Raw genomic sequence first — 18,116 nt, 5'->3', positions numbered from 1 at the left:
GCTAAGGTAAGCTTTAAGGTTCAGTCATAGCGCCATGCGGAGTGGCTTCTGACAAGATACCTAACTGGTGAGTGATCCTAGCTAGTCTTTGTTAGATTGTTGACACCTCCCACTTCCCGTAGGTACAATCAAGGCTGCCAACCTGTCGACAATTTACCAGTATACTGTGGATATCTGTCATTTGGATGGCGAATCAAAATTAACATGTGTGTGATGACTGTGAGCTCTTAGCCACCAATCTTCAGGCGCTCCAATCAAACGAAACATCGAAACGAAACAAATCAGGGGCTGCTGTCAAGCGTAAACTTTATACGACAGAGAGCTTGTCGAACCATGAATTGAGTTCTTCTAGCTCAACCACTGGAACCAAACACCACAGCATTGACACTTTCCAAGACCCAGATCATTATCGAAACTGGGTGTACTGATCCCTACCTATCTTTGAGTTTATGGCAGCATATATCAAAAGTCAAACCATCTCCATTCAGCCGTAGGTTGCGAAGCGCAATTATAAAAGATAGACACCATTCCAGAAATGTTCTAGCGAGCAACCCCGACTCTCACTGCCGCGGATCGCCCAATGGTGATGCTAATCTGGCAGCTCTACCCTTCAGTAGCGCGCACGCGAAGGGCGATCAGACCGTCTAATCGTACGACTTAGGCGGCTCAAAATAGTACCTGAAAGCAACCATCGTGTAGGAAATTGTCGCAGCGCCTAATCTGATCGCCACATACGTCATGTGTCGGGGTGCTCATGAGGCCCGGCGGCGAGGAAACCAGTAAGTATTCGAGTAATTGCTTCATGAAACATAACTTATCCGTTGCGGTTAAGACTTCTTCCGTTTTCGATCGACATCACTCCTTTGATGACGTCTTTATCACTGTGAGGGATATTTCGAGTAGTTTGTAGGCAGGAACCCATCGCTGTGGCCATGTTTTTGTTGATCCTTTTGCCCCTTTTCTCTCACTAAGGTTGTTGACCAAGCCTTGAAGGTCAGGATAGCCACCACGGTTTTAGGCAACGTTACTTAGAGAATTGGCTCACAACCACCATATATGCCCAAGTTACTCGAATGTTAAGCTCCATAGTGGCAATTTTGTCAATCCATACCCTGTTGGCGGTAGCTTTGTGAAAGGATTCATCGCAACGCCCGTTTCAACGGCTGGAAACACTCCGCAAGATCCTAATTATATTTATTAAGCGGATTGATCTGTTATGGGAGCCGGGCTATGTGGGCACAATTGGAATGTTCTCTGGCGAAACGCCAAGTTTAGCTCGCGCCACAGAAAATGCCAATTTTACTCAGAATACCGATTTCTTGGAATATAGGTAAATAGGGGGCACAGGCTATTTACTCCATTCCCCCACTGCCCTCTCTGCCGTTATCGTTAAACACACTCGATTGTTAAACTGCCGCATCATGTGTCCAGTCCAACAAGCATTTCCTGACCAGCTGCCTTCCAATATGAACTATCATGCCTTATTACATAGCCAGATTTACGATTACTTTCTCTCAGCTGGGATGTATAGCTGTGGACAAGCACTTCTTAACTCCGATTATAACCTGCGGCACCAAGTTATGCACGCCGCGGCTCAGCGATGCACTACCGAGCCGCGTAATGCCACACCCTCTCTGTTCGACTCGGGTTTTGGGAGCTCATATTCGTCACCATGTGAGGAACCATATCCCACGGATCCAGAGGATCTATCAAGAGCAAAGACCGAGCCTGCGCTTCTGTACCAGTGGTTCTGTACTTTTTGGGACACCCTGAATTCTACTCAAGCCCAAGCTACTGGTATTCCGGTGCAGGACTGCTTGAGCTATCCGCAAGATCTGCCTCAACATCTTTTCGAGTCTCAGCCAGCAATATGTCAAGACTCTCTAAGTCTCCAGTCGGTATGTCAAAAATGAAAACTCCTTGGCAGTTCCAAATCCTTTCTAATCTAAATCGTGAAGTGTCCAGACATTGTTGAGCCATTACTTTCCGAAGTAGACATATCAGCATTGCATTCTGCAAGCTGGAGACCGATCACCCCGCAGAGCGATACAGCATCGACAACGTCGAGAAAAAGACGGGCAAATAATACGGGGTTGTTGTCTTTTCAAAAGGTTCTTGATGAACTGATAAAGCATAATGAGGGAATAGTTAAAGATCTGCGGTCACAGGCGAAAGACAATACCGCGAAGCGTGGTTCAAAGCGGCCTGGATCTTAGAGTTGTGCAAATAACAAATAGACAAATCTAGAATAACGGGATTAAAGCTTGGTACACTAAGCATCTGTAAATCTTACAATATGAAACAGTTCGTGTTTTCGTCGTCTCTGCGATGTAGGGCAAGTCAGTGTGGTTTCTCTCCCCCTGTAGTCCCTTTGTTGATCTGAGCTCAAATCAGGCGCACTCTGATGGGACTGCCACAGCAAATTGACCTTCTTCCTCCCTGCCTCCCTATAGTCCATTCTTTTGAACGAGACTATCATTTTGACTAGCATCGAGGGTGTATACAAGATGCCCCTTTGCAATAAGCACAAGTATAGTTTAAGCAACTCATGTCTCTGAAAGTATTTTCTCGTATTCTTAGGCAAAGTCGCAACAGAAAGGCAACTTGGGAACGTACTGAGAAGCGCACGTTTCAGCTTCGCCTTCAAGATGGTTTACCACCGAATTCGATGTTCGGCCATTGGACAGCTTAAGTCGATCAGCTCAGCCATTGCCTCATTAAAACCCCACAGGACCTTGACTTAAAGTGAAGCTATTCGCAAAATTGCGGCAAGAGACAGAGGTCAAAACACTAATCAACCAGCTAGGTAATTGGCCTGACTGACCGACTGACCGAGACTCAGTGGGATCAGCAGCCAACTCTCGCCTACGTCCATTGCCAGAGCTGCAGGTGGTGGGTTGGGTTATCCTCTGTTTGAGAAAGCCCGGGGTAGGGTCGCGGAAGGGTCGCGGAAGGCAAACCGGCTGCAACCCCTCCCGGAGGGTAGTCATGAAAGATCCCCTCTGTGAAGATTGAAGAAAACCTTCTGACTGGGAAAATATTTTCCTTTTTGGGCACTGACGAGAGCTTCAAGAAGAAGGACGGCGAAAGGCAAGAGAAGAAGACTGTGGGGCTAAGCTAGGCGGAGGCTTTTGCCTCGCCTAAAGATGACACCATCCTGTCAGCAGGGTCCTGTAAACATGAATTGTTTCCACGATTTGCTGATAAGGAAGCAACCGGCTGGACTAATCGATAAGATAAAGATCCTCAACCTTATCGATTGCTAGAGTAGCATGCAAACTGTTGAAAACCGGCCCGGTCCTGATTTTCAAGCTATTGCTCTTGAGGCATAGCTAACTAAATCCGAAAAAAGCCCGACGATGATTGATCCGGACCGGTAATACTATAATCCTTTTCTAGAAGACACAAGAACACACCAAATCCGAATACCGAACGCCGGGACTCAATATCCGCATTATCTCAGAGCCTCATTGAGCTTAAACATCAACAACAAGAGTCGGCATTACCGGATGACGTACAAAAGATCTGGACTCATTTCGCTTGAAAATTCTACCTTTATTGGTTATAAGATGCGGCTCTGTTCACAATGAGGAAGCGTATTTTTGTGGTTAATTGTATAATTTAGCTATAAGGCATTCAAGATCATGGCGACCAATTCTAACTCATCGCAGAATACCAGTGACGACAACCTCCCACAAAAAGAATTCGCATTTGTTCAAAATGAAAGCAACAAGAGAGGACTTCGAAGCCATGCTATGCGAGAGCATTGGAAGAATAGACGACAAACAATAAACGAAGAGAAACAAAAAAGACAGAAGCGCACTCAGCATACGCTATTACCGACTCCGAAGACGCAATCGACAATGTCTGATGAGAACTCCGAGTCCTCCAGCTCAGTACTGAACACCAATGCCTCGTCTGACACAGCATTGATACCTAACAACGAACGTCAATCAGATCTGGAAGGCATTCCGTATCAGATACTTTCAGGGGTGAATCTGGCGTTGGGGTTGAGCAGGCTTGATCCTTTCGATCAATTACCCATGAAGCTATCAGTCATACATCACAAGCTTCTTCATCATTGTAAGTCTTATTATCTCAACAAAACAGACAAGTACTTATTCTCACCAGGGTTTAGCGCTCACGCCGCTATGACGTTTGGGCCGTCTCCTGATGGGGCCTTCAGTCCTATGCGTGATGTATGGCTGCCCCTTGACCTGTCCAATCCAGCATCGTTCAATGCACTCATGGCGCTTTCAGCTGCACATCTCTCTCGGATGCAAGGTTTCAGTCAATCAGAAGTAGCTCTGGAGTTCAAGAGCGAGGCGGTGAGGATCGTTCAGCTTTGGATGCAAGACCCGGAGCGCGCAGTATCAGACGACGTTTTGGCTGCTATCCTACGTCTTTTGACCTTTGAGGTATGCCTAAATGTCTGTCCTCCCTTGGATCTGAAATACTAATGGCAGGATATTTAGAGGTATTGGGGAACCGAGGCTGAATGGATCATCCATCACAAAGGTCTGATGAATCTCCTCGAGGCTCGCGGCGGTATAGCAGCACTCAGCAGTAACTGGAGGCTTGAGCTAACGACCTTCCTGTGGGCCCCTCATTTCTCCTTTCTTTTGTTGAGATGCTAATATCCGCAGGGTCTCATTGATGACAAGGCCAACTTGGTTCGATTGTTCCAATCAAATCCAAGAACTGCTCACTCATACTTCGGAGCTCCCGTTACATCCCATCCTAAGAAAGGGAAGCGACCTACGAAAGCTTCGGAGCCTATGGCTACTTTCGTTCATCCAAGACATGGGCACATTCCGAACGAACCTTTTGAGGACAACCGCGGTGCATTACTCGGCATTTCACGAAGCTATCTTGCTATTAAAGGCTCAGCGCCAAGATCACGAACTCGATACTGGCCGCCCAGAGCTCTGCACCGACCTTGAACTCACCCGGCTTGCCTGTTTGCTGTTCATCTGCGTCCTCTTACAAAAATCACCATTTGAATCATCCCACGACGCTGGAAATTGTCATGAAGAGGCCTGGACCTTTCAAAACTTGGATCTGCTCAACTTCTTCCTTGAGACAAACATGCCGTCCTGGCATGGTTCTCTCGAGAACCTGCACAGCATTCTCTTTTTCCACTTCACTACATCAGAAGGAACAGGACTGGATCCAGATTACATTCGAAATATGACGACGATCATTGCATCTTTGACTGGTGGCGCTCGGTATACTGTGGAGCGATGTCTTTTGGAGATTTTATGCCGAGCAAGTGGCGGTGAACAAAACCTCTTCGAGGAGAAATTTACCCCTGATATCTTATTGTCGACTATATCTGGGCAGTGACGGCGCCTGGGTAGTTACATCTGAACTGTGGTGGTTCTGGCTCCTATACTCGGGCTTCATGTATTCTCTTGGGCTTAGCTGGACTCGATAGGAATCCCCATTGCTCAGTTGGCACGAAATGAGAAATGCTGTTGATCGGCTTCAGAGAACCTCAGCTCCTTCATTATATGAATAGCGACGCATAAACATGACCTAGACCAGTACATTTCGTAACATAAGGAGGCAAACAATGCCAAAGCATGGTGGAGCCTGGGCAAGAGATCTAAAGTTAACAGCATTAGGTGCAGATGAAGATGGCTCAAAAAATCGCGAATACAACCCTTCCATCCTGCAAGGGCAAACCCTTTTAGTTCAGTAACGCTTACTGCGAGGTCTAAAGACTAATGCATAGAAACCCTGTTAGAACACCCCTAGACGAGACATTTCGCATCCTTGAACCCCTGAACGGCTCGCTTGACCGGATTTGGTAGCACTACTCAACCAATGATCTGCTCTCAAACCTCTGCCACGGCTCAGAGGAGCATGTGATCAAAAGGATGACATTTTCGTGGCCTTTCTTTCATCAAAGAAAACCCTGGAATATGTGCGTTGACACCATGGGGAAGGTGTCGAAATTATTAAAGGCTGAGAAAGTGTTGAGAAGTTGGTGCAACTCGACCCTGTCTTCCAGCTTCCCGTGGACTTACAAACTCCTTAAAGGCTAACTCTGCATTAACTCTGAGAATTAACTAAACAAACTTCGAGAATGCTGAAGAATGTATTTCCTACTCGCCAGATGCGTAAAGCGTTGGAGGTGAAGCTCAAATCCCACGGCCACTGAATAGGCGCAGATTTCTCCGAATACTTTCCGCATTGCCAGCGTTATTTTGGTTATGGATGAGGCTTAAAAATATTCGAAAGGCTCAGAAGTCCGGTTTCTAGTCAGTTTGAGTTAAACAGGGTTTCTCAATCTGCTGGCTTGATAACTCGTTAAGATATCCCTCATAAGTCTTGACTATCAATAAATCCGATGTTTATGTCTCCGCGTTGTCAATATATACATAGTTAAGCTACCATAACACGAGAACCGCCCCTGATCGTTTGATCATGAGCCAGTGTAAGTAATTGGGAATAGGCGGCCTCATCATCAACGTGTAAGCCAACAGGGTTCTGTTCCAGAGACTCCAATCAAGAAATGCTGTTTACCTATTGACAGATCTCGTCCGGTCCATCATAGCCTCGTTACGTAGCAAGTCCATGCATCGCCTGTGTATGAAAAGGTTCATACAGAAATCGCTAGTGACTCTGGGATTGTTCTGTGGTTTACTACGTAGTACTCGTTTTATTGAACAAGTAGTCTTACCTAACGCAGTAGTTAGCGGGACCGGCATTCGGGATCCGGTGATGGCTGGTGATCATTTCCAGTCCCGTTGGATGACTGATCTACGGGCTCGCATTAGCTCAAGCCACAAGGTGATATCAACGGCCATCCAGGGCATTAGGCCGGCTTCATCAACAGGACTTCAATTGCCGAGAATACTGCGGAATATGATGTTCAGCTGCGAATACTGAAAGCTTTATCGTATCAGGTTCTAGCCATGGTCGAAAGATTTGCAGTAGAGCCTCGTAAGCATAATTTTGGCAGAACTACCGCCCAATTTGTATGCGCTTGATGCGCCTATCATCATCTCCAGTACTCAGAATTAAATATTTAAAGCTCGGCTGCTATCACGGCCTAGGAAATAGCAGACACATTCAATAAGCACTTACATTATGCCACCAAAAACTTCACGCTCACCAGTTTACGCTTCTCTACCCACTCATCAAGGCTATGGGAAGCTTTGAGTTAACTTAGTAATATTCAGAACTCGGTTGTGCTGCCATCTATAAACTTGCCTTTCTGGTCGTCATTATGCATGCTTGTCAAGTTGTGGCTTTGACTCAGCTCTGACAAACCACCGAGAGCCAATTATCATGACATGTTCACGTATGAGACACCAATTATTGCTCCTTCTGGTATGTTATGTGCATAGGATCCGCAGACGATGAAACTCTTGAACTCTGCAACGCGTTTTCAGCAGAAATGCCAATTTCGTGACTGGTAGAATAGTGTTTCTGAACTTGGCAATTGACAACAATGTTCCTTGCTCGTCTTTCAGCTGAACTGATCCGAAGGATCCGAGAATATCTTATCTACGATCAGTTCCCATGTTGGGGCAAGAGATGAAGACAGGGATTACACTTTGGGCTGACAGTTATCGTTTGGCGCGTTCGAGAGAGCTACTCATTGGCTACGAGGGCACGTAAAGTTTGCGAGCTCCATTTGTACGCGAGACGCTGAATTATGGCAACAGTATTCCGCCAATCGCATACATTTTCTTCAGCATCAATTGCTGTTTCTTCATGGCAGGCAAAATGCATGAGCGCGGGGAGCAATATCATTATCCGCAAGCATATAAGGACTGACGTCTAGCCTTGTGAATTTCAGCATATCAGCACAATCAGACGTTACTTCAAATTCAACATATCTTCTGGCATTCTCATTAATCCCCACTACTCAACCATGGCTGTTAAGAACGGTGCCTATTTCGACTTCATCGTCATCGGAGGCGGTACAGCCGGTAACATCGTCGCCGCCCGCCTCGCCGAGAACCGTAATGCCCGAATCCTCGTCGTCGAGGCAGGAATCGGAACCTCCAAAGACAACGAAGAGATCCGTACCCCGGGACTCGCCATGGACATCCGAGGCAGCAAATATGACTGGGCCTATAAAACAACCATGATTAAACGCGACGACTATGAACGCATCGAGAAGCCTAATACCCGCGGTAAGGCCCTTGGCGGCAGTTCGTCGCTGAATTATTTCTCTTGGGTACCTGGATCTAAGGGCACATTCGATATGTGGGAGGAATACGGTGGAAAAGAATGGACGTGGGAGCCTCTTGTTCCTTATCTGAGAAAGAGTGTGACTTATCATGACGATGCTGGGTTATATGCCCCTGAGCTTCAGAAGATTGGTGCAGGAGGCCCGATTCCTATTGCCCACGCAGAGCTTATGCCAGAGATGAAACCATTCCGAGAACTCCTCACCAAGGCTTGGAAATCTACCGGCGAGCCTGTCTCTGAGAATATCTTTGACGGGACGATGCGCGGTTTGGTTCATAGCGTCAACACGATCTACAAAGGCAGACGATCGGGCAGTTTCCTTGCGGTTGCGGACAAACCTAACATCACCATTTTCCCCGAGGTTCACTCTAAGCGTCTGATTATCGACCAAGCAGACCGCATTGCTAAAGGCGTGACTGTGATCACAGCATCTGGGGAGGAGCTGGACCTTTACGCTACCCGCGAGGTCATCGTATCTCAGGGCGTGTTTGAGACACCGAAGCTCCTTATGCTCAGCGGCATTGGACCAAAGACCGAGTTAGCCAAGCATAACATCCCTTTGCTCGTCGACTCGCCGCATGTCGGTCAACATCTTCTGGATCATCCAGGTGTTCCCTTCGTCCTCAAGATCAAGGATAGTTACTCCATGGATAATCATGTCCTGCGCAAGGGCGCTCTTCAGGACAAGGTCATGTCAGCCTACGCCAATGGTCATGCCGGACCAATGGGATCACCTTTTCTCGAGATGATTGGATTCCCTAGAATTGATTCATACCTCGAAAAGTCTCCCGAATACCGCGCCGCAAAAGCTGCTAATGATGGCCTTGACCCTTTCTGCCCTTATGGCCAGCCCCATTTCGAGCTTGACTTTATTCCTCTCTTCGGCAGTGCTTTCCAATGGCACTTCCCGCACCCTAACAAGGGTAGCTACATGACCGTCATGGTTGATCTCGTTCGTCCTGTCTCAGAGGGCGGCGAAGTCACTCTCAACAGTGCTGATCCCTTACAACAAGCCAATATCAACCTGAATTACTTTAACAACGACCTCGACATCATTGCCATGCGCGAAGGGATCCGGTTCTCTTATGATGTACTCAAGAACGGAGAAGGATTTAAGGATATCGTTGAGGACGAGTACCCTTGGGACATGCCACTTCACGATGACGAGGCTATGAAGAGGACGGTTCTGGATCGGTCACAGACTTCATTCCACCCTTGCGGAACGGCTCGTCTCGCCAAGAGTATCGAGGAGGGCGTGGTGAACCCCAGCCTTCAGGTGCATGGGATCAAGAATCTTCGTGTTATTGACGCTTCTGTCATTCCTGTTATTCCGGACTGTCGTATCCAGAACTCGGTTTATATGGTGGCTGAGAAGGGTGCTGATGCGATCAAGCGCGATCATGCGGATCTGTACCATTAATTGGGATTTGGAAGTTCTGACCTAGCTAGTCAAGCAGTTTTGAGAAAGAAGTCCAGCTTACCACTGGGCTCTGGTGTCATGGCTCAGCAGGAGTATATCTTACGAATATTTCGCATTGCTACGATTCCATAGGCCAGTCTTCTCACCCCAGTCACCTTCAGTTAGGTTTTCTGATAACCCTGTTTGGTAAAAGTGCATGACCGTTTCAAGCGTTGGAAATTATGGTTGTCACAGACGTATGCACTGAAAACTGACAAATAATGAATATTCCTGCTCCTCTCACGATGTAACAAGCACTGATCAGCATATTTGTCGTTACCCGCGGAAGGCCGAAGTGAAGTGCCACATAGCCACTCGCGTCAGCTGTCCAGATAAAAGTCTTGACTACCCTACACCTTCGAAACTTGCTGAAATTCCTCAGCACACAGGGATGTAATGCCAAGCAATGCACCTACCACCTGCTCGTGATAAAATGACATCGATGATAAATCTCGATAAGCTTAGCGCACAAATAATCCATGTCAATTGGCGATTTCGTAAAATCGGTTCTGTCGCGCCCTACCGCAGCGATAGGGCTTGTCGTATTATTCACACCACAAACCAGAGCTGAGAAACAGAGGAAATTCCAAGCGTGGGCGTCCGCCTCTAGCAGTTTTTCTTAGTGCGATTGGTGCCTGGACCCTGATGCCTGGTTCGGAAAATTTACGCCAAACACCATTGGCTCTACCGAAAACCCATCGCCACCCCCAGAAGAGCTTGCATTGAAGCTCTCGGGCGTAGAAACAAAATAGAAAGCGCAGTAAAACTCTCTTTCACTCTAAAAGCTCATGAGCAATCTGGATCTTGAGGTCTTGCCGTCATTGATGCAAAGCATCTTCAGCCCTGTGTGACGCGTCATGGCGCCTTGTGACTCTCAATTTTTACGAGCGGCGATTCGATGCGACAACTGCTGGTTTAATGGAGCAATCAAGTCTCTAATTGGTGCATCGGTCCCAATATTTGGATTGGCTTTTTTCATTGTGAGCACGGTTAAAACGGCGCGCCGGGTGAACGGCTTTGATGGTGAGAAAAGTTAGTTGCCAGGCGACGTCAGCAATTGGAGGATGCGTATACGAGAAAAAAAAACAAAAAAGCAGGTTCCCAAGCCGCGATTAGCAATGGGAAATGCCGGATTGCAGACAGGAGAAGAGTCTGTTGTGTTCTAGCCTTTGGCGGGCGGGATGCCGAATGCAGAAGTGAGAGAACAAAGGAGATGAGAGAGAAGAAAGCGAGAAATCTTGTTTGTTGTCAAAGGGCAAAGGCTAGTAGCGGCTACTGCAAACGGGGTCAGATGCCCGCCTCCGAGAGAAACGAGTCCGCCTCCGCGACGTCGAGTCGGTGAGCACAGAGCACAAAGGACTAATGATCTGATTCGCTTCTTTCCGAAATGACAGATTCACTATGCGCCATTTGCATGTACCCGATTCACATGCGAGAAAGGGTGTTGGTTTCATGACGATGATATACCGTCTTGAGCCTAGATCCATTTCATGCACTGCCCAACTGGCCCCGATCCCAAGGGCGCTATGACCATGCCAAGACGGCTACGCCCACGTCAAAATGCTTATTTCGAGGACCTTATTTTCCACGCCTTTTGGACCAGATGCAACGTGAGATTCAGGGTCCATGCCTCCAAGGATAGTTTCTCGCTCGTTCTCTCTCAAATTTCGATAAACGTGGCAGAGTAAATTCCAGGAGCTTGGAAACTGGGTCGGTGCTCGTTCAGTGGTGCTCGTTCCAAAAGTTCCCTTGACAAACGGCTTCTTCCAACGTGGTTAGTCAGGGCCACCCACGTCAGCCAGATCCCTTTTTTTTACTCCTCCCCTCATCAAAGTCCCAGCTCATGCAGAACAATATGAGCCAAATACTTTGCACACACCAACAGTAACAGAAAAACTGTGGAGTCGGGGCTGAGTCCCCACGCTGTGATATCACCAGCAGAACTGACCTAGCTACCTACGGCACTCATTTCCCATAGCCCCCTCTCCCCTTCTTGCGCCCGTCAGCTCTGACCCCCCCTGGCCCTGGCTTGTAGTCCCATACCGACACCTACCGTCAACCACACGATATTATCGCTGGCGGAGGATGTACACCTCTTGTATAGCTTCACTTACAACTACAATTCACCACGTTTCAGCAGGAAACTGCGGTATTTTACGAGCGCTTGTTTTGATGGATACCTCTTATTTGGGAAGAGGCCTCACGAGATGATGATCACGGGATTTTGGAATTGTCTAGACCTCGTTGTTGATTCTGTATTAATACCACTTTCGTAGCTGTGCCTCATACCTAATTTTCTCCCATCTTCTCACACTGATTCTCTCCCTCTCTGCTTCTTTCTCTCCGCCCTTTTAAGCTTCCTCGTGAAGATTATCCGTCAATATGTCTGATCCTGACATCCGTGGGACTAAGGAGTCTGATCCTGAGGCTCAGATCCAACGCATCACCTTCCAAGACGGTCCTGAGCGCGGCCGTGAAGGAGACGATGCACACCGCCTCGGCCGCACGCTCTCGCGCTCCCTATCCCGTCGCCGTTCGCACTCCAGCTCGCGAAGCCGTATCCATCCTACCTCTCCCTACTCAGGCGTTCAGATCGAATACCGCACCTTGTCCATCCAGGTCACCGAAGCGAAACAGATCGAGCCCACCGAAGACCCCAAAGCAGCGGCTGGACAAAAGACAGACGAGGACTACTTCTCGAAACTGCAGTACCATGAACTTCAGACGGAGCAGTTGTGTCAGCAGCTCAATGTTGATGTTGGCGCTGGTCTGTCTGAGAGTTCTGCTGCGACGCGTCTTGAGCGCGATGGAAAGAATACGCTGCCTCATCCCAAGACGAATTACATCAAACGAACGCTCAAGTACATCTTTGGTGGTTTCTGTTCGGTTCTCTGGATCGGTGCAATCATCTTCTTTCTGTGCTGGCAGCCCCTCAGCAATCCTCCCTCGAACCAAAATCTATCCCTTGCCGTCCTCATCCTCATCGTCATCTTCCTCCAAGCTGGCTTCTCCGCCTTCCAGGATTGGTCTACAGCCAAGACCATGAATGCCATTCTCGACTTGCTTCCTTCCTTTGCAATGGTCAAGCGTGATGGCGAGCTCAAGAGTCTTCCTACTGTTGGTCTTGTCGCTGGTGATGTTGTTCATCTCAAGGTTGGCGACAAGGTTCCAGCTGATCTTCGAATCGTTAGCCACTCTGGTGACATTCGTTTTGATCGATCGGTCCTCACTGGAGAGTCTGATGAGATTGAGGGTGCTGTTCATGCAACTGATGCCAACTTTCTCGAGAGTCGCAACATTGCTTTCATGGGTACTACCGTTATGAACGGTAACGGTGTTGGTGTTGTTATCCTCACTGGTGGCCGCACAGTCATGGGTCGTATCGCCACTTCAACCTCTGGCGTCAAGGACTCAGCTGCCCTCATCCAGCGCGAGATCACTCGCTTCGTCATGATCATCGTCTGCATGACTATTGTCCTCGCCCTTGCCATCCTCCTCACTTGGGTCGGTTGGCTTCGTGTTGATCATCACGCCTACATGAGTGTCCCAGCTATGCTCGTCAACGTCATGGCCTGTATTGTCGCCTTCATCCCAGAGGGTATGCCCGTTGCTGTCGCCCTTACACTCATGATGGTCGCTCGTCGCATGAAGGCAGTCAATGTCTTGCCTAAGGGTCTATCAACTGTTGAGACACTCGGTTGTGTGAACGTCGTCTGCTCTGACAAGACTGGTACCCTTACACAAAATCAGATGTTTGTTAGCTCAGTTGCTTTTGTGGACAAGAAGTTTGACTCTTCGGATGAGTTCCAGCACTTGCTTCATGGTAAGGACGTCAGTGAGCCTGCCACTGCTCTTCAACGTGCCGCCCTTCTCTGCAACGATGCTTCCTTCGACCCTACCACCAACCACCTTCCCCTCCATGAGCGTGCCATCCAAGGCAACGCCACTGACAGCGCTGTCTTCCGTTTCGCTGCCTATGGCCCTTCAGGCGATAGCTTCCGCAAGACAGTCCCTCGTATCTTCGAAGTACCATTCAACTCCAAGAACAAGTGGATGCTCACAGTCTTCCAATCTGACGATGAACGAGGCGCCTACCGTGTCATCATCAAGGGTGCCCCCGATATTCTCCTCGCTGGATGTACCAAATACTGGTCCTCTGAGTCCAACTCCGTCGAGACACTCACTCGCGACGCCCGCATCAAGTTCCAAGAGATCCAAGATGATGCATCGCGTCGCGCCGAGCGTGTCATCGTCTTGTGTGAGAAGTTCATCACCCCCCGCGCCGTCGCTGGAACAAACAGTTTCAGTGATGAGATCACCCACTCTGCTATCCAAGACCTCACCGTCGTCGGTATGCTCGGCATCATTGACCCTCACCGTCCTGAGATTCCCGCTACCGTTGAGCAATGTCGCCGTGCGGGTACCCGTTTCTTCATGGTCACTGGTGACTACGCCCTCACTGCTGCTGCCATCGCTCGCAACACTGGTATCTTCTCCTGCCAACAAGACCCCGACACCATTGACACTCTCTACACCGGCAATCAGATCACTGAGAGCGAGAAGCCCAAGCGCAAGGCCAGAAAGGGCGATCGCGCTGAGATCATCAAGCGCAGCTTGCTTCTTGAAGGTGCCAACCTCAGCCGATTGAGTCAAGAGGACTGGGATGTTGTCTGTGCCTATGAGGAGATTGTCTTTGCGCGAACTACACCTGAGCAGAAACTGCGTATCGTTACTGAGCTTAGAGAGCGTGATAACGTTGTCGCTGTTACTGGCGATGGTGTCAACGATGCTCCCGCCCTTCGCGCCGCTGATGTTGGTGTCGCTATCGTCACAGGTAGCGACGTCGCCATTGAAGCTTCTGACCTTGTCCTCCTCGATCGCTTTGACTCCATCATCGACGCCATGCGCCTCGGTCGTCTCGTCTTCCAGAACCTCCAAAAGGTCATCTCATACCTCCTCCCCGCCGGTAGTTGGTCCGAGATCTGGCCCGTCATTCTCAACGTCTGGTTCGGTGTTCCCCTCCCCCTCAGCGCATTCCTCATGATCATCATCTGTGTCTTCACCGATCTCTTCCTCAGTCTCTCTCTCATCATGGAGAAGGAAGAATTCGATCTTCTCTCTCTTCCTCCCCGCAACCACAAGCGCGATCACCTCATCAACGCCAAGATCTACACCCAAGCTTACCTCTTCACCGGTTTCATGGAGACCATCACCGCGCATTCCATGTTCTTCTTTTACATGTGGAAGTACGCCAAGATGCCCGTCTCAGAGCTCTTCTTCCTCTTCGAGGGTTACACTGAGGGATATCGCGGCTACACTGCGGCTGAGCTCACCAAGTTCAACAACACTGGACAGTGTGTCTACTTCGTCACTCTTGTCTTCCTCCAATGGGGCAACATCCTTGCCGTGCGAAACCGCCGCTTGAGTATTTTCCAAGCCAACCCTCTCAGCAAAGCTCACCGCAACCCATGGTTGATCCTCAGCATGCTAATCAGTTTGTGCATCGCCATCTTCGTCACCGAGGTCCCCGGCATCCAGAACCTCTTCGACACTGAGTCTGTGCCAATTGAGTTCTGGCTCATTCCAATTCCTCTTGGACTGGGTATTCTTTTGGTCGATGAGATCAGGAAGTTCATCGTGAGGACGTATCCCAAGTCCTTTGTGGCAAGGATCGCGTGGTAAAGTTTTCGAGTGAGCGATTGCAACAGCGGGTTATTGTTAGTCATATAAAAATAATAAAAATTTCACATTCTCAAGATACGTTTGATCGACGTCATAAAGACGTCGCTTAGCCCCGTTTGAAACCGCCAAGTGTCTAGCTGTTGAGTTGCTGTTCCGCTGTTTTCATGGCCCTTTTCCTTTGCCGGACAATTCCCACTGAATTTCCAATTGATCCATAGAGTCTAGACATGATTTCCCTGCCGCTCACGCAACCTAAAGGTCCTTGCGTTGAAGCCATGCTTCTCATTGGCGCTCAGCTGAAGATAGGGCTGTCGAGATGAGTTGTCGCTAACTAGAATCCTACACAGATCGACGCCCAAATCATCCATCACCCAAGATTCTGGAAAACGTTGGGCTGAACAGTGGGCACGATGATAAACTCTGCTGACATTCTTCTCCACCAGCCCAGTATAATTCTTCCAGAGAGTTTCATCCAATACTGAAAATACGGGATCTCGCAGCCTTGGCAGACCCGCTCCCCTAAAGCTAAAGGTCCGAGAGCGCCCCTGAGCTTAGGGTCGGCAATTAAAATTCCCATCAATGCCGGACAATCATTCAACGCTCAATCATTAAATTTATTTTTGACACCGAAAATCATATCAGGAAATACGAGGTTTCGTAAACATACGCGCAGACACAATGTCTGCTGTCCTCAACAAGATACACACAGCGCCAGCCGCAGCGGCCTTTCTATCCATCGGTCTATTTCAGGGTATCACCGTGACACTTCTTCAGAGGCAAGGTTCGCATTTTTGTCGCTGTTTTCACCGCTAACCTCGAATTGCAGTGTTGTCCTTTTACAATGGCAGGAATACGCTAGACCTACAGTAATCCAAGTCCCTCGAGGGTACAGCATTCCAACTAATTTTGCCATCTTTATTTTTGGCTTCATTTTCCATTTGTTATTCATGTGGGATGCCATCAGGTTAAGAAGTACAGTCCAAGCGATGCTCGCGTGCGTGGTCAACGCGGGCTTTTTACCCCTTGCCATTTTCCAGCGACGGGATATCGAGGAGGCTATCGATTCATTGAAGACCTCAACAGACGCTAACGGTGATCATTTGGTCAATACTGACATGGATATTTGGCCCGTCATTGGCAAGATTCTACTGGTTATTCCTATCATTGTCGCCGTCTGCACCTTGGTTCTACCTATCAGTGCTTGGTATCTGAAGCAATACTTCTCATGGCAGTCATATCGCAATGTAGGCGCAGATGCGAGGATGAGAAAGATTCGAATTACCCACCATGTATGTTGACCCATATACCCATCTCTGGGATGGGACGTAGCTAACCTGGTTGTACAGATCTTTGTCATGCTCGCGAAAATGGACATTTACTTCATTGTCTGCTTTGTGCTGATTTTCTGCTTCCCCGTTCTCGGAGGGATGCGCAATGGGGGCACTTATTTCATAGTCAATCTCGTTCTTCTTGGTGTTGCAGTCGCCATCATCTCCGCGTCCATAATGTTCAGCAAGTCAGAGAACCGCATCGGCATGTGTTTCTCTATAGCCATGTATCTTTCAATACTTGGCTACTTGCTTTACCTGGTAATAGATGCACAATTGGACAGTAGGAGGAGGAGCGGAGGTTCAATCAACTCGTTCACCGCCTTCGGTTGCATGAGTGTTTTGAGCATCTTCATGACGACTATATTCGCCATACTATGCTTGAGAAACTTCTTTGGAGGGTTGAAAGAACATCTGGGGAAGCACGAAGAAGCTTGGGATCCTCATGGAAGTGCCAAAGACTTTGAGCTTCATAACGATATCAATTTTGAGTATAAGAGCGTACCGAGCGTTCGAGATCTGGATAGCTGATAGTATCCAATTCTTTTAGAAATGAGAAGCTGGAACAGAGAAATGGAGATATGAGGAAGCCTAGAACGGAGGCTGCTGAACCTGAGTCCTGTGGATGAAAACCTTGCAAGGTCAAATGCTTCTATCGGGAGCACGCTATGCTATACTTGTGAAAAGTATAGGCTTGATACACTAATAAGTAATTAAATATAATAGACGAGCCTTTGATGTATCAGCTAGCCTAATGTCCTGCGAAATAATACCCAAAGATCTATATTCTCGAGTAACATCGAAGTTGGCCGAAATTCTAAAAACATCCCACGCGATCACCGCAAGCGAGGTCCATGAAACACCCTAGCACGTCTCAAGTTAGTCTCTATTCAGTCGCCTTCCTCACTTTGGAACATAAATCCGAAATGTGGATGAAGTCTCGGAATTAACACCCTCAAAAGGCTGTTATAACCACCATCCGTTTATTTATAGCGCTGTGGGTATTTTGTCCCAACCAGTCTTGTGAGTTGTCTGGGCTTGGGAGCAAGGAATCTGGACAAGTTTATTTCAAAATTGGGCTGAGACGTATTCATCACCTATAACTTCTCCTTCCTAGCAAAGACAACCTAAAGTAATCACTCTCCCTCTGTTGTCCAATCAAAGCGTGAGAACAGCCATCGTATGTAGGGCCTGTGCGGTTCTCTGCTCCCAAAGTCCCTTCTACAGCTCGTATAGCTAGATCAGACGAACTATAATAGGAAATGATAGTCAAGGTAGCCTTTCAAATACGCTGCTCAGATCCGGACGCGAAAGTGATTTTATAGTCCGCCAATGAGGTTGAACTAGCCATTTCCCAAAGTTCCGATTTGTTACAAACAATATCGCAAGCTGATAGCAAAAAGAGTATAGACTTCCAGCATAATCCTCGATCATGC

At 48.2% G+C, this 18,116-nt stretch overlaps 5 protein-coding genes across 5 annotated transcripts; all 5 read left to right on the top strand.

Annotated features, from left to right (window-relative positions):
* Positions 1 to 1,421: 1,421 nt before the first annotated feature.
* Positions 1,422 to 2,086, top strand: FOBCDRAFT_243284 (uncharacterized protein; the record flags this gene model as incomplete). The annotated part of the gene is made up of 2 exons (XM_059610538.1): positions 1,422 to 1,898; positions 2,021 to 2,086. The coding sequence occupies 2 exons, from the start codon at positions 1,422 to 1,424 to the stop codon at positions 2,084 to 2,086; spliced, it is 543 nt and encodes a 180-aa protein (XP_059465768.1).
* Positions 2,087 to 3,451: 1,365 nt separating this feature from the next.
* FOBCDRAFT_230793 (fungal-specific transcription factor domain-containing protein) lies at positions 3,452 to 5,565 on the top strand. The gene is made up of 4 exons (XM_031189553.3): positions 3,452 to 4,083; positions 4,132 to 4,418; positions 4,476 to 4,597; positions 4,647 to 5,565. The coding sequence occupies exons 1-4, from the start codon at positions 3,645 to 3,647 to the stop codon at positions 5,344 to 5,346; spliced, it is 1,548 nt and encodes a 515-aa protein (XP_031033538.2). The 5' UTR covers positions 3,452 to 3,644; the 3' UTR covers positions 5,347 to 5,565.
* Positions 5,566 to 7,888: 2,323 nt separating this feature from the next.
* On the top strand, positions 7,889 to 9,631 carry FOBCDRAFT_297999 (uncharacterized protein; the record flags this gene model as incomplete). Its single annotated transcript, XM_031189552.2, has 1 exon — positions 7,889 to 9,631. One exon carries the CDS (start codon positions 7,889 to 7,891, stop codon positions 9,629 to 9,631), a length of 1,743 nt encoding a protein of 580 aa, XP_031033537.2.
* Positions 9,632 to 12,052: 2,421 nt separating this feature from the next.
* On the top strand, positions 12,053 to 15,392 carry FOBCDRAFT_297997 (uncharacterized protein; the record flags this gene model as incomplete). The annotated part of the gene is made up of 1 exon (XM_059611926.1): positions 12,053 to 15,392. One exon carries the CDS (start codon positions 12,053 to 12,055, stop codon positions 15,350 to 15,352), a length of 3,300 nt encoding a protein of 1,099 aa, XP_059467820.1. The 3' UTR covers positions 15,353 to 15,392.
* Positions 15,393 to 16,299: 907 nt separating this feature from the next.
* FOBCDRAFT_278926 (uncharacterized protein) lies at positions 16,300 to 17,211 on the top strand (the record flags this gene model as incomplete). The annotated part of the gene is made up of 2 exons (XM_054706793.2): positions 16,300 to 16,641; positions 16,699 to 17,211. 2 exons carry the CDS (start codon positions 16,300 to 16,302, stop codon positions 17,209 to 17,211), a joined length of 855 nt encoding a protein of 284 aa, XP_054562768.2.
* Between the last annotated feature and the right edge of the window lie 905 nt (positions 17,212 to 18,116).

Source organism: Fusarium oxysporum, chromosome IX (genome assembly GCF_013085055.1).
Source record: "Fusarium oxysporum Fo47 chromosome IX, complete sequence".
Taxonomy (NCBI): Eukaryota; Fungi; Ascomycota; class Sordariomycetes; order Hypocreales; family Nectriaceae; genus Fusarium; species Fusarium oxysporum.
Note: the sequence above shows the minus strand (reverse complement) of the source record. Positions and strands in the feature narration are given on the sequence as shown.

Bases quoted from the DNA above. Each gene is read 5' to 3' on its own strand.
- FOBCDRAFT_230793 (XM_031189553.3), top strand. From the start codon at position 3,645: ATGGCGACCAATTCTAACTCATCGCAGAATACCAGTGACGACAACCTC. The intron at 4,084-4,131 runs GTAAGTCTTATT...TATTCTCACCAG, and splicing joins TCACAAGCTTCTTCATCATT to GGTTTAGCGCTCACGCCGCT. The intron at 4,598-4,646 runs GTGGGCCCCTCA...TAATATCCGCAG, and splicing joins CTTGAGCTAACGACCTTCCT to GGTCTCATTGATGACAAGGC.